The sequence below is a fragment of the Kwoniella dejecticola genome, chromosome 3, assembly GCF_000512565.2.
Source record: "Kwoniella dejecticola CBS 10117 chromosome 3, complete sequence".
Lineage (NCBI taxonomy): Eukaryota > Fungi > Basidiomycota > Tremellomycetes > Tremellales > Cryptococcaceae > Kwoniella > Kwoniella dejecticola.
Genome location: NC_089303.1, coordinates 764506 through 787304, shown reverse-complemented (window position 1 = coordinate 787304; position 22799 = coordinate 764506). Strand labels below are relative to the sequence as shown.

Here is a 22799-nt window from a genome sequence, read left to right as displayed (position 1 = left end):
CATGGATTTCACAGAATACTTCAATCGTCAATCAGGATCTTAGAAGACCAGGAATTGCGAGGTACTGATCAAACAAGATGATCCCATCTCTAGCAAGATGCTCAAGTAACAGAACAATCCAACAATCGTTCTTCATTCCCTCATTCCGACGTCCGTTCCCTTCTTCCTCTTCTTCGACATCGATACTACGTAGTCCCGCTTCATCTTTGCGACCGATATCGACAACCCGCCCATATTCGGATATCAATCCTTCTACATCAGCTACCAAGATCACCCAGAAAGATGCATCGAAACCTCATCCTTCAGTCTCAGCCGAAATTATCCATCCTACTTCCCCTTCCATCGCAATCAATTCGCCGAAGAGCATCTTAGATAAGCTACCCAAATGGGCTGCTCCTGCTCGACCATACCTTGCTTTGACGAGGATAGATAAACCTATCGGAAGTTTGCTGCTCTTCTGGCCATGTAGTGAGTCCTCCCTATACTCTATACAATCACAGAACTACACTGCAACAGCTGCAACATCGCTCTGTCGAGGCAAAACTCATACCATGTCCAATCCATAATATCTGCATATCTAAAGCTTTATTGGTCAAATACAAGAACGGCGTCCCCCAAAGTATGATGGAAATGCTGACGGTCTGTATGATACAGCATGGTCCATAACGATGGCTTCTACAGCTCTTCATCTCCCGCCGACCGTTCCTCTGTTCTATATCAGCTTATTCGGGCTGGGTGCCCTCATCATGCGGGGGGCGGGATGTACGATCAATGATATGTGGGATGCCAAAATGGATGCCAAAGTCGGTCAGTCAGCTTCTATCTCTTTCATAATTTTCAATCCAATCTCAATCACAATCCGAACCTGGAGGTTTGAAATAAATTTCAGGCTGGCCACAGAACAAGGCTAAACGCTGACTCATTGTAATGTATATGAATGGCATGCAGATCGTACGAAGTCGAGACCGATAGCAGCTGGAGACGTAACGCAATCCCAAGCACTGAGTTTCCTAGGCCTACAATTATCCGCTGGGTTAGCCGTGCTCACTCAACTGAATTGGTATTCGTAAGTCCAACCCCCTCTTTGTTAGATCATCTCCTCAATCACCATTTCCAGTCCAGCCCGGTCCCCTGATTGAGGTTCACACAGCTGAGCTAATACGAATCTTGCTTGTCATCAGCATCGTCCTGGGCGCTTCGAGTCTGTCACTGGTGGTTCTTTACCCATTCATGAAGCGCATAACGTACTATCCTCAAGTCGTCTTTGGTGAGACTTGCATTGTTTTCCGCTTAACTTTGCTATTAGACTCAATGTAGTAATGGACTGGCTGATGCTCCGCTCTCTCTGGACAGGTATGACCTTCAATTGGGGTGTCTTTCTCGGTTGGTCGGCCGTAGCAGGAGTAACCGACTGGACCATTACCGCACCATTATACCTCGGAGGTATAGCTTGGGGAATAGCTTATGATCTGATATACGCTCATCAAGCAAGTTGAAGTCCTTTTTCTGTACCTGTACTCAGTTCTGCGCACTAATATCGTTGTTGGAATTTCTATTATTGTTTTCAGGACAAGCTAGACGACGTCAAAGCAGGAGTCAAATCTATGGCCCTCCGTTTCCCCGACAATTCACGAACCGTTATCTCAGTCCTGAATACCACCTTCGTGTCGATGTTGGCCCTCACAGGGCATTTGGCCGGTATGGGGCCTCTGTACTATCTGATCAGTTGCGGTGGGACAGCTTTACACTTGGCTTGGCAGACTATTACTGTCAACTTCGATTCTAGGGAAGACTGCTGGAACAAATTCTGCTCGAATGGTTATATCACTGGACCTTTGGTTTGGCTAGGTATCGCCGCTAATTACGTTCAGACCGTCTTACTTATATAGCTAGTAAGCTTGAGTATCGCTTCAGTACCTAGACAAGAACCCAGTCATTCTTCTAAAGTACGAAGCATTGGTACCTACCACAAGCCCTAGCTAGGTATTACGGAAGCACACGGTACGAGTACGGTGACAATGCATATCCCACAAGTGATACAAGAAACAATCCATAAGTAACAAATGACACACGCGTCACACTTCACACTTCATGCCAACGCAGCTTTGATAATCTCCTCGACTTCGCGCTTATGCCATTCTCTCACCGCTACAGCCGTAGTCGCACCCGGACCTCGGCCTGCATACTTGACTGTTTTCCCCTGTTCATCTATCTTCTCCAAAACATCTTCCAAGCGCGGTTTGACATAAAACCAAGCTCCCTGATTAGACGGCTCTTCCTGGGCCCAAACAATCTCTTGGCCCTTATACTTCGCAAGAACACCCTCAAGCTCGGTGTAAGGGAACGGCGAGAGTTCTTCTATACGGACCATACTTATGCTAGAGGCTTCATCATCCTCGGACTTATTGAGCGCTTCCAACAAGGTGTAATAGTGTTTTCCCGAACAAAGTATGACCTTCTTAGGTGATCCCGGACTCGAAGTCGATGTTGGGCCTTCTATGATAGGTTGAAATGTCGTTGAAGGGGTCATATCGTCAAGTGAGGACGCTGCCAGTGGTGATCGTAGTAATCCTTTAGGCGAAGCAATTATAAGTGGTCTCCTGTAATTCCTCTTCATCTGTCTTCGAAGTAAGTGAAACAATTGAGCAGGAGTCGAGGGATTGACGAAAGTAAGATTGATGTCGCCGTGCGTATTGGTAGTCCTTGAATCGTTGGATAGCTATTATCAAGGAACTGGATCAGCTATCGCGGAAATCCAATGGAACGACGACTGACGCACCTGTAAGAATCGCTCGACTTTACAAGATGAATGCTCAGGCCCGGCCCCATCATACCCGTGAGGCAGCATCATGACCAAACCGCTCTGTTTCAGCCATTTGGCTGGCACAAACAGCATGGCTCAGCTTGACGATTTTAAGAGACTAAGACAGTCATTCGGGACGACTGACCTTGAGCACCGACAATGAACGTATCAATCATGCTCTGAGCGCCATTCATGAAGTCTCCAAACTGCGCTTCCCAGATAGGCAACAATTTTGGGTTCGACCAGGATAGTCCCACCTCAAAGCCTAGAACCGCCATCTCGCTCAAAGAACCTGACAACACATTCACATTAGACCTGCTCGACTTTCATTTGACTCGAGCCAGCCGTGCTCACTATTCGCAAGCTCCAGTTTCCCAGCATCCTGACCGAGATTTTCGTTGAGAGGTATCAAGCAATTCTCCGTTTGCTGATCCACAAACATAGCATGTCTTCTTTTCACACATCAGCGAGAGCCATCGTGCTTAACATGAGGATGTCATACCTCTGAGAGAATGTACCGCGCCCTACGTCTTGGCCGGATATCCTCACATCATACCCCTCTTTCATAAGCGACCCGAAAGCCATAGCTTCGGCCGTGGCGAAATCGACTTTTCCTTCAAGCGATTTCAGGCGGGAGGATATATGTCTTTTCAGCCTCGAATGGATATTCTGAAGTAATTGATCAGCTGGCCGCGTGGGTATCTCACTGTAATATCAGCTGGACTCACGAAATTGTCCGGTAAAATCACACTGGCTTTGGCGATATCTATCAGAAAACTCTTCGAAATACCGGTTTCGGGGTAAAGTTTCGCTTGAGGCCCTGCAGGCCAGACAAAGTCTTTCCATTTTCCTTTCAGCATATCAGAATCGGCTTTGTACGCGTCAATCAGGCCAAAGTGCTCTTCCAAGCGGGCAGTGTAGGATTTCCGACTTTGAGATGCCTGTTCCGCAGACAAGATGCCTTGGTCCTATACAGGTGCAGCATCATCAGCTTTCACCCTTGCCATCCGTGGACACCGTACAACCTACTATAAGACGGGATTCATACAGCTCCGGAACACTCTTTCTACCTCGAATTTTCTCGTACATCTTAGCTATATCAGAAGCAAGATTAGAAGGGGTCCGATGCAGGCGATTGCTGAGGTCACTCACGTTGGGTGTAAGCGGGTTCGTCCAGCTCGTTATGTCCCCATCGCCTGTAGCAGATCAAGTCTATCACGACATCTTTCCTGAACATCTGTCTGTATCTGAAAGCTATATCTACAGCTCTGGCTACTGCCTCTGGGTAGTCCCCATTGACATGTAAGATCGGACAACCGATCATTTTGGCTATATCCGAGGAGTAGACTGAAGATCTGGCCAAGGAAGCAGGGGTTGTGTATCCGATACTACTCTGGAGTATCAGTCTTTATGATCACGGCGGTCGCAAACTCATGACATGACTCACTTGTTACTGATGAGTCAATCAGGATCATCAGCTGCCGTAGGCTTCTTGAGTTATATGTTTCGTTTCACGGCAAGATCGACTCACTTTACGATGATATGTACAGTTCCACCACTGCCAAAATGCGGCAATCCACTTAACCCGAGGCTCTCCGCCACGACACCCTGGCCCGCAAAAGCCGCATCCCCATGCAGCTGGACGCATAAAGCTTTATCGCCGAGCTGACATTCCTTTGGAGAGCTCTTTAACAGTTCCATCTGTTTCGCACGGGTGACCCCGAGCGCCACCGGGTTGACAGCTTCCAAATGACTCGGATTCTGTAGAACCTTGACTTTGATCTGCTTGTCTCCATATGGGATATTTCGAGTTGCAGAAAGGTGGCTGATCACATCTCCAGTGGCACCCGGAGCCTCGGAAGGATCGAATTCTGGTTTACCCTTGATCTTTGAGAACAGTGCTGTAGGCGAGTAGTCCAATAAATCGGGATCGCAGAGTAAAGATAATCTACCTCGGTGTGGAAGGGACAAGACGATCGACGATATTCCGGATCTGGCTGATACTTCGAACAATGTCGAGAGGGCAGGTAACATGCTCTCAGCGCCTTCACAGCCTGTGGAGAGCAAAAATTCAGCATCATCAGCTATATACCACATACTCGACGCAGACGTCTGAAACCGGTCAAAGCGGCCTCACCGTATCGTTTGAGGTTTGGGAATTTCTTGCCAAGAAATTTATCCAATTCTTCACTTCTCATCAAAAGGTCCCATTTATGTCTTTTCCTCTCAGACTCGAACGGATGAGGGAATGAGGATGCCTCCGTCTCCACGTGATGAGAAAACCACCTATTTGATACTCACTCGATTTAGCCAATTGCCCGGGACAATGGCGATGCAGGTCTGGGTGCTTACAGTCTTTCGTCCTTCTCGGGACAATGCATATACTCCAGGCCGATCTTATCTACATAAACGTCTATAAGATGCTTCCTTATCTTGTCCAGGCTCATCGTTACGTCTGAGCCTTCTCCTGTTTCAGTCCGTTCTGGAGCAGCGGTGTTTGGCGGAGTGGTTGGCTTGACCGTCGGTGGAGTATGTAGTATACCTTGTAAGGGGTATGACTGGTCCTCTTTCAAACCATAGCGTGTAGGATCGAGAGCTCCTACAGGGCTGAGATTGTATATCAAGTGGTCAAATGTCAGTTGCTTGAGCTGAAATGTGACAAGGAGATGCTTACTCTCTGTCCATCAGATCCAAAGGATCGATTTGAGCTGCCCTATGCCCATGCCGTCGTACAGATTCCACATATCGCAGCAGAGGAGCATTCGCGTTCCTAGGTGTGAGTAAGCGAGGTTTGTCAGCCGGATAGAATCCATCTTCACCAAGATTTCAGCTCACCTGTTACTCAGCTCCGCTTGCGTATCTTTACACAATGCCCTCATCAATACCTGACAAGACTAGGCAAAAGCCCATCATTACTCACAGTCCGGCAATCCATACTTAGTAGGTACTCTGTACCCAAAGGTAGCATCGTCATGATATGCTCTCACTTTGCCATAACGAATTCTAGCGAGGATGAGTCGTTTCCCGGCCTGTGGAGACAGCATCTCGTTATTCCTCTCTAGTAATCAGCCCTTCCAATGGGAATCTCCTGAACTCGACATCGTCAAGAAGAGGTTCATTGGACGTGTCTTTATACCGTCTGCACAAGAAGCAGTGGTCTATTGTCGTCATGGAGTCTTGCATCTCTACAAGCGCGTATTGATGATCGCACGAGCCGAGTACAATAGATAGTCAGCTGCTGATGCCATGAAGTGTCGAATTATACGCTGGACATGCCGGTTGCTCACATGACCGGCGTGCTGGTACCTCAGGTCCAAGCTGATCGCAGGTCACGTGCTTACCGGGAAATCGGAATGATCCTTGTCCGGACCGGATGAGCATCCTCCCTTGGTGAACGCGTTGAAAGGTTGAAAGTGACATTATTAGATGCTGGCTACCTACCGTTCTATCAACCTTGATAGCTGAGGAAGTCGACTCTTGCCAGAGGTACATAGATGCTAAAGCTATCCCTTGTGACTGTCCTACGATCGCGATCCACGTTACATAGGACGATGAGTACCCAAGCAGCGGAATTGCCCTTTCCCGTCTTACCCAAGACCGACCAAGGGAAGCGAATATGCCAGGTCATCAGAGTGAAGCCCGAGCGCCTGGATGAGTACAAGAAGGTGCGCATTGCCTCATGAGCGAGACGAGACAAGGCTCGCAGTAGTAGAAACTTGCGGCGAAGCTGATATCCGTTGGGATAGGTTCATGCAGCCGTCTGGCCTGAAGTATTGGGTGCTTTGAGAAAAGCTCATGTTGTCGGTATGTTCCTGTCTCCTCCCTCGACTTCCTCAACGGCACTTCCTTCTTAATGGACCGAAAAGGGGAGACGGGACGCAGCTGATGTTGTGGATGCGGTCAGACTATTCCATACACTTCTTTGAACCTCATAATCTCCTGATTGCGCACATGAGGTATATCGGCAAGGACTTCGACAAGGACATGGCGGGTATAGCAGATAACGAAGCGACAAAGCGATGGTGGAAGGTGAGTCACCCTAAACGCTCAACAAGATCCTCACTCCCGCTCGATTGGACGGAGACCTTTCCATTGTATCAGCGGCTGATTCGCCTGATCGGAAGCTTACGGACGGAATGCAAGAAAGCTTCGTACCTGGCGCAACAGGGTCAGAGAGCGGGCCAGGATGGTGGACCAGTGCGGAGGAAGTATTCAGGATGGAGGGTTAGTGGTATGCATTATTGCAGCCAGCGAACAGCTGGGTTTCGTCTGTAGTGTGACGGTCTCAGTGAGCAGAACAGTATGAGGTGGACATAATTGGGTCAAATAGCGGTCGGGGTTTCATTTTTTCACTACACTTCCTTGTTAGGAATATCGAATACATCTCCCGTCGCCCGAGTTCTGTTCTGTCAAATCCCGAATTCGTGCTTGCACTGTGGATGTCCTGCATTTGGGCTCGTAGTCCGACCTTCCTGAAGAACCTGCTGGAATGAACGCTTTGAGATAAGCTTTTATGAGCCATCTTCCTCAGTCGTCTTTGCCAAGGCGCTATGGGAAAAAGTAACTGAGTATATGGGGTGCTACTTGACCAATCGGTCTGGTGGTGACTTGCTTGGCGGGACAAGTAAGCAGAGACGTAGACGAGCAGCTTTCGCCCAATGCGTCCAGCCAAACAGTCGCTGTTCGCCAAAGCATGCCCCGATTTGACTGTAGGCACCCAAGAGATGTTGATCGCGGACGGTTCAACCTAAGAGACAGATAAAATGCCAAGCTGCTGAATCTGATGGCATTGCCTTCTTACCCAATGTATGGAAGGATCGTCAATGTTCCCGAGAACATCGGTTCCCGATCAGAGCCTTCATCTCGGTGCAGCCACACTTTCGTATGTGAGTGATATGACAACGCCTGATAGATCGTCCTGCCGTTATACACAAGTGGGAATTGCTAGCAAGGGGGCTTCTATGGTGTTTGAAAAGAAATTATTCGATCACGCGATGTCGTAAAGAAGATGCAAATCCCATTGTTCTTTTTATTATCTTATCGGCGCGAAGCTTGCTCCATCCAGGAGTGTTTGCTCTGTCTTGGTCTTGTCGATAGAAACGAATGAATAATCTGCCCAAATACGACAGGTGCAGTAAAGTCGCACAACAAAGGTCTGAATATTCTGAAAATAACGTAATGCCTTCATCCTCCAACTTGTCTGGTCCGGAAGGGGAAAAAGTCACCAAGGAATGTATGGAGTATGACATAAGCATCATCATGCGCGGTCGAAAAGTCGTACCTGTGCCGATGAGACCTGAAAAAGCCCAGCTGGACGGCCAGCTTAAGTGACCGGAGAGACTTGCCCGAAGATCGAGAATGAACATCGCCTCACGAGTGTATGGGTGACCCATGACCTATCTGCTAAGAATACATAGCAGATACATCCAAGTATGAACGATTGGATTCAATCCAGACAATCCGATAGCGCAATTCTCGTGAAATCTCGTCAGGTTTTAGCATACGCTTGTGTGGACGTCAACCGTGCGCGAACAAAATGCACGGATCATCTGATTGTCAGGTACAGCCGGATATCGGAATCGGAATTCTTCCTTCATGACCACTTCTGAGCATTTCGCGATCCCACGAGACCTCTTCGGAGATCGTGAGGTTGATGCTCCGAATAAGAGCGTCTCTCGGAGGCGCTGACGATGGCATATGAACGACTATGAAGATGGGACCGAAGAAGCCCAGTCAGTTGTGCTTGCTCTTGTTGTTCTCCTTTAACTCGTATTTTGCATGTTCGCGTGGCGAGATCCGGTTCGTAACGAGACCCTGAACAGGAAGATCGTCAGTTGGGTCAAGGGGCACTCACTCGAGCATAACCGCCGAGGAGTACGATGATCTTGTAAATCAAAGTTTGTCTTGGAAAATAGTTTAATTCCTTACCGTGCCGTTTCTTGCCTTGTTTACCGTTCTGAGGCTAACCTCAAGCGGATAAACAAAAAGCAGACGTGATTACTTTTCCTATGATACGTGAGCGACTGTGCATTTCACGACGAGCGCTCTAGTCTGCTCTGCTGCATTACACCATCCAAGCTCACCATTCAGAAAATCTGCCCGACCTGTTGTTACGCCTTGGCGTCTCGTTTGGGGATTTCACCATTCAGTTATACAGTTATACTTCGGTTGAAAGTGCATAACCAGCCAGCCCTTTCCCCTAGACTAGGTTTTCCCGGGTTAGTAATCTGATAGTCCCAGTACACTAGTTGTTGTTGCCCAACCTTCGGTCATTGCCCTTTCATCCCTGGTTATTGACTGATCACCAGCGTACCGAACTCAGTCCACAATTGGTGATCGACGATACAATCAATTACAGTCTCCTTATTTTCTTGACAAAAACTTCAAGATATGCTTATACTAGACAAATCTCAACGACTATAAGTGCAGAAGGCGTAGCGCACATCGCATCGCCCATATTGAAGCAAAGACACCGTTGTTTATTGGTCTCGATACATCTTCCTATCTGCGCTCGAAGCGGAACAATCGATTTCACCTGTGTCTGTCAACGCCGTTCCCCCCTCCATCGCCCTATCTCAAGAATACAACAAACCATTCACTGCATCACTCCCAAGACTTCGTGCAGAATTAGATTCACGTGTCGCATGGCAGTTGATCGTTATATACTATAAGGACCGGAGACACAACAACAATTCAAACGAATCAAAAACACTCGGGGCTGGTTCAAAGAGAAACAACAATTTGTCTCGATCGTTAACAGTCCACTCGAAACAATCCTGGGAATACAGCCAGATTCCGCTTCTCTCAGTCAATTACTAGGGAATTGACGTCTGGAAGTGTAGATTGCTTGGCATCGTCGTACTCGAAACAACCTGTCAGAAGGGAAGCATCAATATCTGGTCTTTTGGTGCTAACAAGCTTGACCGACAATTCGAGCAAGATTCCACTCAACATTCGATTTCACACGACAACGCCGCCCAGCCTTTCAATCTATCAACTGTGATCAAGCATGGTTGTCACTCATACTGCGAATTCCCCGACCTATCGTGATTAAACATCGGACCAACGGCCCTTGCAAGAGTGAAACCATCGCTGATTGGCTCCCCTCATTCGTACACGTACCCTTTATCTCGTCATCCTGCAATAATCGTCTCACAGATCTTCCGGAGCTACATCGCAGCATCCTCATACCTGAGATAATCTAGTGATCCATAGGAGCCTTGAGTAGTCTGACGGGACTTCGATCATCGCGCAGAAGAATTCGAAAGGACTGCCATCCGTTTCCCAGCAGTCGTGGTAGCCAAGTCAAGCCACTGCGGTTCGGAACACCCAATACCAAGATCTAACATCGGACTGACGTGGAGGGATTAACAACGGTGGAAAGTAGTAAGATAGACAAAATTCAGAGAGGGGTTATTTGCACACAATGGGGTTCACCTCGGCGCAGATCAACGCCACCGGAGCGTCGGTGATATCAGGATTGACGTTAGTCGCAGCGGCATATCTGTTCTACTCATTACTGAGACAAGGAAGGGGCAAGTTGAGGGTTAGACTACTTTTAGGAATGGTAGTCAGCGATATGATGTTAGGGTGAGTGTCTATCGCAATCGGAGGAATGAATGGCTAGCTGATCAGGAGGAATTATAGATGTATTGCCTTGCCGCCGGAGATCTTGTACCTCGCTGGAGATCCTTTGAAGACTGGGTCTGCAGGATGCGTGAGTCCCGACGTGTCATTTCCGCAAAGCTTACAGCTTACACTTACTGACGCTATCATTCCATTTCACGCTACAGAATGGTCTCGCCTTCATCCTCACTAGTACTTTGTTCAGTCAACATCTGTGGACATTGGCAATTGCGTTTGCCACATATCTTCTGTTGGTGAGTGTGTGTCTCCAGGATTTGAGCAGTGTTGTGTCCTTATCGTATCGCTTACCTCTTCCTTTCCGATAGACACACCCGTTATCGAGGGTTACCAGCATGTTTGAGAGATATTCGTGGGTTGTAGCACCCCTGATTTGGATTATCTCCATTATACATTCAGCCAGTGAGTTTCTCGCTTGTTCCGCCCGATCGTGAAGTGCTTTCTCGAATGCTTATCGCGTCCGGTGATTCCCAGTCTGGCACGGTACAGTAGGGTGGGTCAACAACGGTAGTCTGTGCTACTACGGTACGAAGGGTAGAGGATTAGATCGGGATCTCATACAGTTTATCCCGCGAGCAATCGTGTTCATCGTTATTATCGTTCTCTACTCTCGATTATTCAAGTTTTTGCGGCGACCCGATACGATTCAACTCTCAACGCAATTTATGGCTGGGACACAGCCGGACGTCTCGGGTCAAGCTGGCAACGAAGTGAATCACCCAAACATGGCGAACAAGATTCTCAGGCCGTTCAAGATGAACAGAGCATCATCAGGCAATAAGGACCCGGTTAATCCTGAGGCCCCTTGGGAAGCATTAGAATTCGTGACCGTCGGAGGAGCGTACAACGGTAAGGTGCCTACGTCAACGCCGTTACATACAAGCACATTCGATTTTACGCCGACGGTCCCCAGCGGTATCTTGTTGGCCTCGAGACCTGTATCGCCCGATCTCATCTCGCCGGGACAAGAAGTAAAGGACCCTTTTTCTTCGACGACAACACCGAATCGGTATCCTTCCACTTCATCAGAAGCTTCGGGATCCAGCACAAAGCAGACGTCCGGCACAGATACATACACTGTCGTGACCCCCGAGCTGAATTATCAGTGTGAAGCACCGGCCTCAGTGGATTCAACGACCAAGCTTTTCACTCCTGAGACTATACCGACGATACAGCGCCATCACGTCTTATCACCCGTCTTATCCCAGGGGTCGAAGCTCGACTTCCCACCTGAATTAGGTGGCAACGGAACAGACGGAGAAAGTCTAAATGACAGATTAGGCGTACTGGACGAAGCGCATTACGATAGGAGGGAAAGGCGTCGATCCTCCCTCATTGAATCCTCGACAGGCGGTCAATCGCAACAAGAGGAGGATCAAGACAGGCGGCCAAGCGGGCAGACGCTCAAAGAGTTCTTCCAGGAATATCAAGTCCCTGGTCTCGAGGATATACCTGAAAATAGAGGAAGAGGTTCTGCAACTGGGTCAAAGGGTATCCCGCAAATCTCTGCTTCAGCCTATTTCAATCGTCAAGCAAGTTTATTGATGTTGTATTTCCCACTTGCCGTGAGTACGCTTCGCCTTCCAGGATCTTCTCGAGTGTCAGCTGATAAAGGGCACGGATGGACCGATAGTATATGTTGGTGTTTTCGGTCTCATTAGTTAGATTAGTATATGATATGATATATGGCCAACCAACACCAGTTCTAAGTATAATGTCATCGTGGTTGGTCTTGTCAGTCGGATTAATAGATGGATTAGTATATGTAAGTGTTCCGATTATTCTCAGCAACCCATCATGCGTCTAGTTCCCGTGCACGGATGTTCATCGCTGATTTGCCAACGTTTATTTCCGGCTCACAGGGTATAGCGGAGTTGATGGTGAAAGCTAAAGTGCGGCGCAAGATGCCCGAACACATGCATTCTCAAGGGTGATCCACTCATACACGAGCTTTAATAATACAGTAGTCCTAGATTTAGCATCGATAGCGCATGCAGCATCAACGTGATTCGATAATGTTTATGCCTGGCTTCCACAGGTCAAAGAGTACAAGGTGTGTGGCACGGCGACCATTGTTAGCTTTTGAAGCTGTCTTGCTTCCTGATGCAATGCAGCAGTGCACACCAACTTATAATGCCCAGCTCAATTGATTCAGCATGCTTTCCTTGCATCAATCGTGCAGGTGGAGAATCCGCGAAGTATCTGCGCTTCGCTAAGACTTAGCAGTTGAGACAACGAGCTGCCAGATGCGCAGCCTTGTTGTTGGCATTTCCCGTTCGCGTAATGTTCGACTGCATTTGGGCATCGGCCGCGCTTTTATGTCATTTCCGCTCATGGTGTGACGTATTAGTTACTCCGCAGGACCTAAGTCTTGAGTAACTTACACAAGTGAAAGACGATCTTCATGCACATCAATATTGTAGTTTCTAGCTTTCACGTTCATCCAGAATCACTTTCTCTTGCTTCATCTTCTCGTGCCCACACTATCTATTCAGAACAAGGTAGTAACACGTAGGGACTCACCGAAATGTCTTCGCCAGCACCACAGGACAATTCCGACTTACCAGCACCATGGTGCGTGAGCCGTTGCTTCTCCATCAAACTATCCAGTGGATCGGCTATACTGACATGAGGAGATGGGTGTATAGGATCCGACAATTTGATCCGAATTATCAGACGTATTTCTATATCAATCCGTCGACAGACCCAGTGACGACCTCATGGACTCACCCAGCTCTGCGAGAAGGCGAAGTTCATCCTGAACAAGCTGATGCTCTGCGTTCTGGGAGCCAATCTTTCGCCCAGGGTCAAGGTCAAAACCAAGGAGAAGCAGCTGCCTTCCTCAATTCCGGCAGTGTGGCCGATCCTGTACCAGGTTATAACAATGGGAACGGAGGTAACAGCTCACCTTATCCACAACAAGCAGATGGACAGACTGGAGAAAGAGGGTTGGGTAGTATGGTTTCTGGGTTGATGGGTAAGACGAATCAACAACAGTATGGCTACAATGTAAGTCGTACGATCACTTTCTTGCTGTATCACCTTTCGGATGAGAAACGGGAAGACCTATCTGCATGACAGAAAGAGCCCTTGACTGATTGTGACGCCGCCGCAGCAACAGCAAGGGTATCAAGGATACAACACTGGGTATGCGCCCCAGCAACAACAGTCCAGCGGCAACAAGCTAGGATTCGGGTCAGGAATGGCAGCTGGGGGAGCAGCGTTGCTAGCGGGCAAATTGCTCAGCAATGTCGTAGGAGGCAAGGTGAGTTAAGCAGCTGATTGGAAAGCCCTTACTCTTTTGCTCCTTGTCGCCGTGGATCGTGGAGTTGGACCCCAAGGCTGACTGGAATATTCTCATTCTTCGCTCAGCATCATGGCTCGCACGGTGGCTCGAGCTTTGGACACAACATGGGCCCACCGCCTTTCATGGGCGGCGGAGGTGGTGGACTTTTCGGTGGATCAGGAGGAGGCGGTGGTTTGTTTGGCGGACCAGGAGGTGGGTTCGGTGGTGGTGGACCAGGTTTTGGTGGAGGTGGGGGAGGTTTCGGAGGAGGTGGACACCATGGACATCACGGAGGAGGTGGTTTCGGAAGGCCAGGCGGTCCGGGTGGCTTTGGGGGAGGAGGTGGTTTTGGTGGTCCTGGGGGTCATCATGGTGGGGGCGGGCACCATGGGGGAGGTGGGCCAGGAGGATGGTAATGCCACGTCGACAAGCAGATCTGCACATTATGTAACTCTATGTATAAGCCATGTATACATCTCGGCACGATAGTGAGGCTCGTCCAGCTGTATGAAGATGCTGAAGCCTTCTGCCAAGTCCCGGGCGCATGAGTGTTAAGCGCGTTCGGGTTGATGGAGGTTTAGCAGGATGTCATTTTGAGTGATTTCATGCGGATCTTTCTTTGTTGCGTTGTTTCCCCTGAGGGATTCATCAATCTTACTGTATCATAATTTCCCCTTTATCAACCTTCGCCGTCAACTCATTTCCCGCTTGTGTATCTTGTCAATCTGACCCATCTGTTCCGAGAAAATATCAGCAATCCACCTACGAGAATGGTGTCCAATCGACACGACTTCACAGACTCTGAACCTGAGAATGAGATTGCTTCGGGCATAGAAGATAATCAAGCTGGACCGTCAAATCCGCGCAAACGTCAACTCAGCGACGACGCTGCGGTTTTTTCCAATGCAGGTGGTCACAGTGGGGCCGGAAGTGTAGAGTTCGACGATCTGCTGGGACACGATGAAGATGATGAGGCAGCAATTCATGAGATCTCCAAACCTGTACCACCTCCCAAGAAAGCTAAGAAAAGTAGTGGTGGTAGCAGTGGTGGTAGTAACCCATTAAAAATCACTGTGAGTCGAAGCAATGCAATCAATCAAAACAGCATCTTCACGTACACACAAGTCCCATCAAGATTCATCTATGAACTAGTGTTGCATCAATTTGACTGATGATTTCCATTTACTCCTTATAACGTGTAGCTGCGACCAGGTATCGGTAATCTGATCAATTCTGATCCTCAACCTTCAAAACCAAACTCCAACAAGAAATCCCATTCTGCCAGACGTTCAGATAGATCATCGTTATCACCGCCACCACCCATAACCCTCAAGTTCGGGTTGAAATCAGCTATGGCTGAGAAAGCTTCATATTCATCTTCGGAAGACGACGATCCCTTGCCTATCCCTGCCCCGCCTTCATCCAAGAAGAAGAAACCTTCCTCCAACTCGAACTCCACGCCCTCGTCAAATAGCAAGAGCAAAGCTAAATCACATGCAGAGAAAGCGAGCTCTTCCGCGACCTCGTCAGCACTGGCACCTCGAAAGAGCTACGATTGGCTTGCACCGTCTGTCGTGGGTGCTAGTCATCGAGGACCAGCTGAACGCACGGAGAAAGAACGAGAAAGGGAGAAGGAAAGGGAAAGACAGGACTCGATCGGGAACAACAGCAAAATCACAGGGTGGTCGCCTGCAGACGAGGCTATCGGAGGTCTTTTGGATGATTCTCCGGATTTGGTAGAGAAGAAACCAGTGAAAAAGAGCCATAAGAAGAAACCGGTTGATGCTCCTCCAGGTCCAGGAAAAGCTTGGAGGAAAGGTATCAAGAAGTGAGTCTGGCTCAAGGCTCAGTCGGTCTCCATCATATACAGAGCTGATCCATCTCCTTGACCGTCTGAACCTCTGTCTGCCTTCTTTCATCACCATCCATCTTCCATTATTCAACAATTTTTATTCTATCCGTGATTGTACTTGCATTATTCATGACGTAGAGGCGGCCCATCGACTGTCAAAGCAGAAGATGGCCTTTCAACTCCGGCAGGATCACCTCTAGTACATGCCGTCACACCTCAAAGCCGAGACGGAACACCTGATCCTTTAGGTAAGTCGCTCGATCTTCGACGGAATCCGTTCTTTGTGCTAAATGAGCTGACGTTATTTGCAATGACACAGAGATATCGCCTCGGATGATCATCGAACGACCGGTCTTACCAGCCGTTCCTCGGGCTCCCCGAGAACCGTCTCCACCATTCGTCCTGGCAGATGCCAAAGTATTAGGCTTCCCCGTGTATCCCAATCCAATCCAGGCGCCCAAGGTGCCGCTGGGAGCGTTTCCAAAGGTCAGCTGAAGTGCTCCACCCCATTCCTCGTCTGCGGGTAGCTTATTCGTCTGAATCAGGTGACTCAATATTTTGCGCCGATAAACGGAGGTGACGTGGGTCCATTTCCACGAAAAGAACCAGTCAGAAGTTGGACACATAGCGATAAAGTCATGGTGGGCATCGGAGGTGGTCAGCTCAAAATCAAATCATGGGTGATGGGTGAGTCCATCTGATGATTATCCAGCGGTGATCCGACCTTTTAGTTGCATAAATTGCTAACCAATATGCAAAATCGACAGGTCCCGAATCCGAGCTGTCACGATTGGTACAAGCAGACAAAGAGGCCAGCGAGATCGCCCGTCTTGCCAAGATCAAGTCAAACGCAACGAACAAAGCCGCTGCAGCCGGTACAACGACAGGAACAGCTACACCTACAACAAACGTCGTAGACGAGAGACCTGGGCTGAGTACAGCCAACTCATTCGACGCTTCAGCATCGGTATCCGCATCCGCCTTGCCTACCCCAGTCCTAGCACCCTCAAATACGAATGCGGGCGACGAGAAGAATGGTATCGTGAAAGGTGATGAAGAAATGAGTGAGATTGCAGATCTAGATGAAGATATTTTACAGAGTAGAGCGACTACACCTGTACCTGCCCCTGCTCCCGTATCGACACCAAAGATCAAGCTCAAGTCGACTTCTTCTGGTGGAAGTAAAGCCAAGAAAGCTGCGCCGAGAAAGAGTGCACTGAGACAGGAAATCGTGCCTTCAGAAGAGAACAGCGAGCTCGACATCAGTATGGGTGAGCCTGAAGTGGCAGCCATTTAGCAGGAAAGCAGAGGTCGAAACAGGGCTGGTAAGCCCCACGTATACGAAAATGTTTGAAAAGACTTTTCATGTTCATAATCATAATTCCATCTTGTATTCTTGCATGTATCTGTACTCTCTCACCCATTCATTCGCTATGAGCAATCCGACTTGATGATACAACAGATCATACGGATACAATGCGATTAGTCCCATAATGCATATTATAAGTCGGGTGAGTACATACAAATCTCAACATTGAATATGGATACATTAAGGAGACTGAAATGAAGTACAAAAAAATGTTTATTCAAAGACTGACTGCCTTCTCCCGCCCTAAATTATCATCCCCTCCTGGCAATGGCAACGATCAAATCCCTATTCCACCCTATCTTCCATTCGGCCAATCTCTTCAACTCCCTCCAATGCTCTCCTTCGTTGGGGCTGCCCGGAGGAGTAGATTGATAAATGACGAAATCGGCCTCGCTCAGCAGGGATCTGAGTAAAGAGCCTAGCAGAAGGCAGATCATGCAGGCTATGATCAAGCCAGGAAGGGAAACGACAGGTTTCATCATTTCCTTTTTATCCATCAATGAGCTCGGTGTGGTGATACCGCTAGCCTGAGGATTCTTTTCCTTATCGAATCGGTTCGGAACAGGATCCTCCGATTGGGATCGGTCTTTCTCGATGATATCGGAAGAGGGAGAAGTAGGGTTAGGTAGTCGGGGTGTGGTGGTTTTGATTGGGGAATGTTCAGCTGTTGCAGGTGCTGAATTTGAAAATCTAGGTAAACGCGAATATCGCCAGAAATTGTATGAATACCTGGATGTGGATTCCGGTATCGTTGTGGTGGATGGCGAGGGTTCGACATTTTGAGGAAACTAGCCCGAATGAGAGCAGTGTCAGTCTCTTATTGTGCAGCGAGACTGATCAAATGCATGCAGATGCGACTCACCTTGAGGTCTGCAGCTGAGCCCCGGCCCTCTTCGAGAGGTGTGGTTGCGCCATCTCCTGCTACGCTATCTCCAGCTTCCAATCCGTAATCAACTTCAACTTTTTTGACTTCGTCTTTCAAAAATTCCCTAGCTACTGCCAAAGGTTTATCGAGGGCGGTGCTGCCTTGAGTTGCTCGGTTGACTAATTGAGGTAAATTTGATTTGGTAGAATCGCGGAGGCCGAAAGTCTTCGAACGCCTTTCGTCCTCCACAAGGACTTCGTTTAGGCCGTACCAATAGCCCTTTTTGCTCGCTTCTCCTGGGGCATGAGGTTTGAGAGTCAGCTGTATCACAGCTCCGTCATTGGTCAGATCCAACAACCACCTCGGCCGAGGTGTGGGCGCTGCAGTGCCGCCTAACGGGTCAGAGATGGGGGCATCGTAGCCTGTCGTTGGCAGTGTCACTCGGAGTAGATGTTTGGATTGTGTGGCTGGATCAAGCGATGCTGATTGAAGGACATTCGGTGCTAACGATATGATCGAACATCTGAAGGGCAAGTCGAGGTATTCTTCGGGGAGATTGAGCGGAAGAGCCGCACCCTCGCTAGAAGGGTTATGAGAGGCGACAGGTAAAGATACCGCTTTCAAGTCTATTTGGCAACCGGACTTGACAGGTGAATTGCCCATTTCGACCTCGAGTACCAGTAAATCTCTTCTACCTTTCCGTATCTCTTCTGCCAGATCGATGACAGTGGAGCGGCCTGTGTTGACTGATGATCTAGAATCATTGTGTTTTAAGACAGGAGATAACGTGCCTCCTTCCCTCTCTCTATCTCTCGATGACGGTCGGGAGGGCTGAACGGTGACGGTCAGGGAATATTGCTCCTCCTCGATCTTTTGATGTACGCCTGCACGGTCCGCTTCAAGCCCTTCCAAGCCCCACGGTGCCGAGGATCGTTCGTCAGGCGCAAGCACTGACATCGGCGGAGACCTAGCTCTTGACGGTGGTCCGGAGCTTTTCAGTTGATACTCTATCGCCAACAGTGCACGAGGTAGCGATGCGTTGAGCATGTTGTTTACTGACAATGGCATGGAGCCGCTATAATCGAGCGAAGCGACATACATACACCTGGTTGAAGGTATGGCGTATTGTTCGTGAGAATAAGGGTCAATAGTTTCTAGAATCCAGCCTTCGAGAATGACATTACCCTGAGGTAAGGCAGTGGGGTTGTATTTTGTCCAATTCATATTCAAGGCGTTGGCGTCAAAGTTGGATGTCGAGGCATGGAGAATAGTCGATAGAGGAGTATGAGGTCCGTGAGCCGAAGGTGAAGGAGGCGGAGGGTCAGGCATACGAGCCACGATAGTGGCCACAAGCATGCTTCTGCCTCTGAATGGGAAAGTAGTATGCGCAACCATGTGAGATGTCGTAATGCCATTACCGAAGGACTGCAATGGCGTGGGTTTATCGAACCTCTCGTCTTTGCGCAGAGACGACACAGTGGCCGATACATCCTCAGCTGTGAAGCCCTCTATGATCCTTCCAGCTCGGAAGACAGGAAACGATCCTGACACATGAACGACGTTCCTCTTCTCGATCTTGAGTCCATCTCTATCGGATAAAGGCTGCCAGCTATTGGGATCCGTTGATTCACCATCTCTATCTGAGTGCATTTTCGCCAATTGTCCCAAAGCCTTGACAGCTGCATCGACTGGCGTGCTCCCGCTTTCTGGCGCCGGTGTAGCTGAAGTCATGGGTATGATGGCTGCCTTAGTCGTTTCAGCAGCGACACTGTACCACTTTGTCAATGGCATCGCGTATTTTGTAAACGCCGAGGTCGAACTTGATGCTGGCGACTTGTCTAGATCAGGTGAAGCCGCAGCTGAGATTGTGCCCAAGTCTAAATTACTTCGTTTCTTACGCAGTGTACCTAGTGCAGGAGGTTGATCAAGGGGTGCTCTCGTCGGTCTCCCCCGTTTCTGCTTCTTCAGCAGCTGCACTTCTCCGTCCGGTAGATCTTCTAGGTCAATCTTCACTTTACTTCCGTTGACCGTCACCGATGTCTTTCCAGGCGGAGCGGTGCCTCTTCTTACCGTTATAGCGACTTTGTCATTCTTCAGTATATTTGGATCGTGTTCGATTGTTAGCCAAAGACCTCCGCCACTAGGGGATAATCGATGTCTTCGCAGCGCCGATATAGCCTGTTGAGGAGGATCGATGAGGATTGCAAAAGAGTTCGACCATTGATCCGCATCACACCGTATCTCGCACTCGATGTTCGACAGCGGTCTTGTGACATTCATCGATCTTAGACTGCTCGCTTCGCTGCCCCCGTTTTCGGCATCGGGATTCTTAACAGCTACTGGGAGTGGGAACGATGTATGGGTACTTGAGGAATTGGATCGCCTAGCCTCCGCAGCCTCATATTCGAATTTGAAGGTCTCTTGCTCAACATCGTACCTCGATGAGAGTACTCTCGCCCCACCTAGCCTAGTTGCCACAGGTGGAGCACCATGTTTTATCGCAAATTCGCCTATTCCCGCTAAAGTGGACATCATAACTTGAGGTATTGAGGATTTGTTAGACCAACCTCGTGGGTCGCTTTGTTCGAGAAGCGTGACTTGTGTTGTATTTGGAGAAAGAGATTCGACTGACCATCCTTGAAGATCGATTTGAGTACGTATCACATTTGGGTCTGTCACAGCTGGTATCCGAGGGAAAAGGTCCGTGTCATCGGTGGAAAAGCCGAACAGGTGTACTGAAGATGGTGACTTGTAAGTGGTACGAAGCATTACCGAGTCTCTTGCACTGACGGGCCAGGCGGCTTTTGACTTGATGTGCCAAAGATCGGTCAACTCGTTTACGTCTTCCAGCAAAGCGGCATCTTCATGCGATTTATCCCACACTAGCCTGGCTCCCGGACTTGCTATCACAGCGAATAAATCCCATATACCGACGCCGACAAACACCGCTTCCGCCCGAAAGACGATTAGTGTTTTGTCGATCGAATTCAATTGGTGTATAGCTACCCCCCGGGAATCGAGGACTGGTCTCCATTTTTGTTCCGGCTCCTGTAGCAAAGAAGTGAAGTCTGACCTACGATTAGCTTGTGCCGTGCAGAAGTATATACTCACAAATGTAGTTCCTCCGTATCAGGCTAGCGATGCTCTTGTGAGCTGCATCGTTCCGTTGTGACACGGTCCGCCTCATCTGAAGAGATCCTTCCTCCGAGCGATAGCTCTCCGCAGTAGCGATTGTTCTTAACGATATCCCAGTCATACTAGCTGTGTCTTCCAGTAACGGTCGACGCGGTATCGGAGTTTGCATGGGCTCGACTCCTACTGGTATACCATTTATCCTGACTCCTGCAGTTGACGATGTTGTCCGTTCTATCGATACCTTTACTCGAACCAGCTCTTCCCCGGGGTCGAGTCGGGCGTGAGCGAACCTGAGTATCAACCTTTTCGGCGCGGCTGCGGTGTCAATACTGCTGGGAGCCTGACCGACGAAAGACGACCAGGAAGCTGAATGTGAGTCATTCCCATGTTGAGTCTTGACGCTGACCTGCACATCCCAGCTCTGGGTTGACGAGATACCGAATTCGACTTGGCGGCGCAAACTTTCTGTATCTCTGTTCTCCCCTCCACTAGCTACTATGGCGTATCCTACCGACAAGGTGACCCTTGATGTGTCGTAGTGCACAGAGCCAATTGCAACATCCGGCCCATATCCTAACAGTACAGGCACTTTTTCACTTCCGTCTCTAATATAGTCCACCAGACCGACAACTAAAGACGGTAAATGTTGAGGAACGCCTCCACCGACTGCCCAAGCACCTTTGGGGTTCCATGACCAGAAGCACGTTATCCGTGCTTTGCCCTCCGGTACGGTGTCAGAAAACGTGTTTGAAGGGAGCTGTATACACCAAGCTAGCAGGGTGACATGTGCTCGGACGTGAGGAGGTGCGGGGCGCAAATAGGCTGGCTCGTGCTTTGATCGAGGGAGGGATGTGGTGATGTCGATAAGTGTGTGCTGGTCTACCAGAGTCTTCGAGATAGTAACAGCATCTCGAGGACTGGATCAAGGCAATGAATATTTAAGCAAAATACGACAGAAGCTGATGCATCATAGCTTACCTGGACGGCCAACCCAATCTATAATTCGTCCGGGTCACCCTTGTATGTGCGTCGAGCAGGTCGAGCGTGACAGCTTCCTCCACCATTCGGTCCCCTATGGGTCATTGCATTATTCAACTCAGCTTTGGCGGCTCCGACTTGTCAAGGTAGACTCACACATAGGCCTGGTTTCTGGAGTTACCAAGCACCCCCTGAAGGTATCTATACTGACATCGCTCCCGCAATCGACCTCCACTACAGCTCTGTACACCTCACCGGCCTTCCCATTCCGTCTATGCACTGTGACCTGACTTGCGTCAATCCTTCCGAGCGTCGATCCATGGGCTGCGCTCTTGCCCGAGTCATTGGCGGTAGTGGACGCTGTCAGAGGAAGAACGGATACCGGTTTCCATGCTGACGAGGAAGATGAGGAGAGGAGAGCTCGGAAATACGTTAAAGAGGCAGAGAGCGATTCATGCCATGCCGCCTCGAGCCTTTGTACATATCACAGATCAGCTCGATTCACCGGTATAGCCTTTTTGGGTGATTGGCACTCGTGAACTCACTTGCTACCGTCATCTAGATTCTCCAGACGCATGGCCGTAGCCGGATGTCATGGACAGCTTTGGTCGAACTATATTCGATTTTGGCTGTTCTGGAACGTCGTTTACTCCTCCACTGCGAGCAAGCCATAAACAAACTCGGGAGACGTTGTTCCGAGAGCGGTAGTATTCTGCGCTGAGGAAGACAGCTAGTTCTGCTGAGACGGACAAGGTATGAGCCCAGGACTGGTTGTTTTTGAATTATCGGACGACGTTGGATGATGCTATGATGGTCATCCCCACGTGGTATAAGCTTCAAACGCCCTCACGTGACTTACCCTTGGTT

At 49.1% G+C, this 22799-nt stretch overlaps 7 protein-coding genes across 7 annotated transcripts; 5 read left to right on the top strand and 2 right to left on the bottom strand.

Annotated features, from left to right (window-relative positions):
* Positions 1 to 77: 77 nt before the first annotated feature.
* On the top strand, positions 78 to 1889 carry I303_102683 (4-hydroxybenzoate polyprenyl transferase; the record flags this gene model as incomplete). Its single annotated transcript, XM_018406036.2, has 6 exons — positions 78 to 468; positions 655 to 807; positions 949 to 1066; positions 1182 to 1267; positions 1354 to 1487; positions 1569 to 1889. The coding sequence occupies 6 exons, from the start codon at positions 78 to 80 to the stop codon at positions 1887 to 1889; spliced, it is 1203 nt and encodes a 400-aa protein (XP_018264530.2).
* Positions 1890 to 2089: 200 nt separating this feature from the next.
* On the bottom strand, positions 2090 to 5847 carry I303_102682 (oxoglutarate dehydrogenase (succinyl-transferring), E1 component; the record flags this gene model as incomplete). Its single annotated transcript, XM_065968600.1, has 14 exons — positions 2090 to 2719; positions 2780 to 2880; positions 2949 to 3095; positions 3158 to 3252; positions 3306 to 3472; positions 3532 to 3771; positions 3833 to 3897; positions 3956 to 4191; positions 4335 to 4857; positions 4941 to 5089; positions 5156 to 5410; positions 5478 to 5573; positions 5639 to 5663; positions 5724 to 5847. 14 exons carry the CDS (start codon positions 5845 to 5847, stop codon positions 2090 to 2092), a joined length of 2853 nt encoding a protein of 950 aa, XP_065824672.1.
* A 507-nt stretch (positions 5848 to 6354) lies between these two features.
* On the top strand, positions 6355 to 7032 carry I303_102681 (uncharacterized protein; the record flags this gene model as incomplete). The annotated part of the gene is made up of 4 exons (XM_018406033.1): positions 6355 to 6468; positions 6550 to 6607; positions 6708 to 6832; positions 6928 to 7032. 4 exons carry the CDS (start codon positions 6355 to 6357, stop codon positions 7030 to 7032), a joined length of 402 nt encoding a protein of 133 aa, XP_018264527.1.
* A 3197-nt stretch (positions 7033 to 10229) lies between these two features.
* On the top strand, positions 10230 to 12381 carry I303_102680 (uncharacterized protein; the record flags this gene model as incomplete). Its single annotated transcript, XM_065968599.1, has 7 exons — positions 10230 to 10393; positions 10451 to 10520; positions 10597 to 10683; positions 10756 to 10849; positions 10922 to 12012; positions 12081 to 12212; positions 12310 to 12381. The coding sequence occupies 7 exons, from the start codon at positions 10230 to 10232 to the stop codon at positions 12379 to 12381; spliced, it is 1710 nt and encodes a 569-aa protein (XP_065824671.1).
* A 593-nt stretch (positions 12382 to 12974) lies between these two features.
* Positions 12975 to 14149, top strand: I303_102679 (uncharacterized protein; the record flags this gene model as incomplete). The annotated part of the gene is made up of 4 exons (XM_018406031.2): positions 12975 to 13021; positions 13096 to 13456; positions 13563 to 13712; positions 13820 to 14149. The coding sequence occupies 4 exons, from the start codon at positions 12975 to 12977 to the stop codon at positions 14147 to 14149; spliced, it is 888 nt and encodes a 295-aa protein (XP_018264525.2).
* Positions 14150 to 14503: 354 nt separating this feature from the next.
* Positions 14504 to 16882, top strand: I303_102678 (uncharacterized protein; the record flags this gene model as incomplete). The annotated part of the gene is made up of 6 exons (XM_018406030.1): positions 14504 to 14806; positions 14936 to 15561; positions 15724 to 15833; positions 15905 to 16071; positions 16131 to 16272; positions 16353 to 16882. The coding sequence occupies 6 exons, from the start codon at positions 14504 to 14506 to the stop codon at positions 16880 to 16882; spliced, it is 1878 nt and encodes a 625-aa protein (XP_018264524.1).
* Positions 16883 to 17205: 323 nt separating this feature from the next.
* On the bottom strand, positions 17206 to 22509 carry I303_102677 (uncharacterized protein; the record flags this gene model as incomplete). Its single annotated transcript, XM_018406029.1, has 6 exons — positions 17206 to 17742; positions 17817 to 20887; positions 20931 to 21871; positions 21933 to 22026; positions 22089 to 22405; positions 22478 to 22509. The coding sequence occupies 6 exons, from the start codon at positions 22507 to 22509 to the stop codon at positions 17206 to 17208; spliced, it is 4992 nt and encodes a 1663-aa protein (XP_018264523.1).
* Between the last annotated feature and the right edge of the window lie 290 nt (positions 22510 to 22799).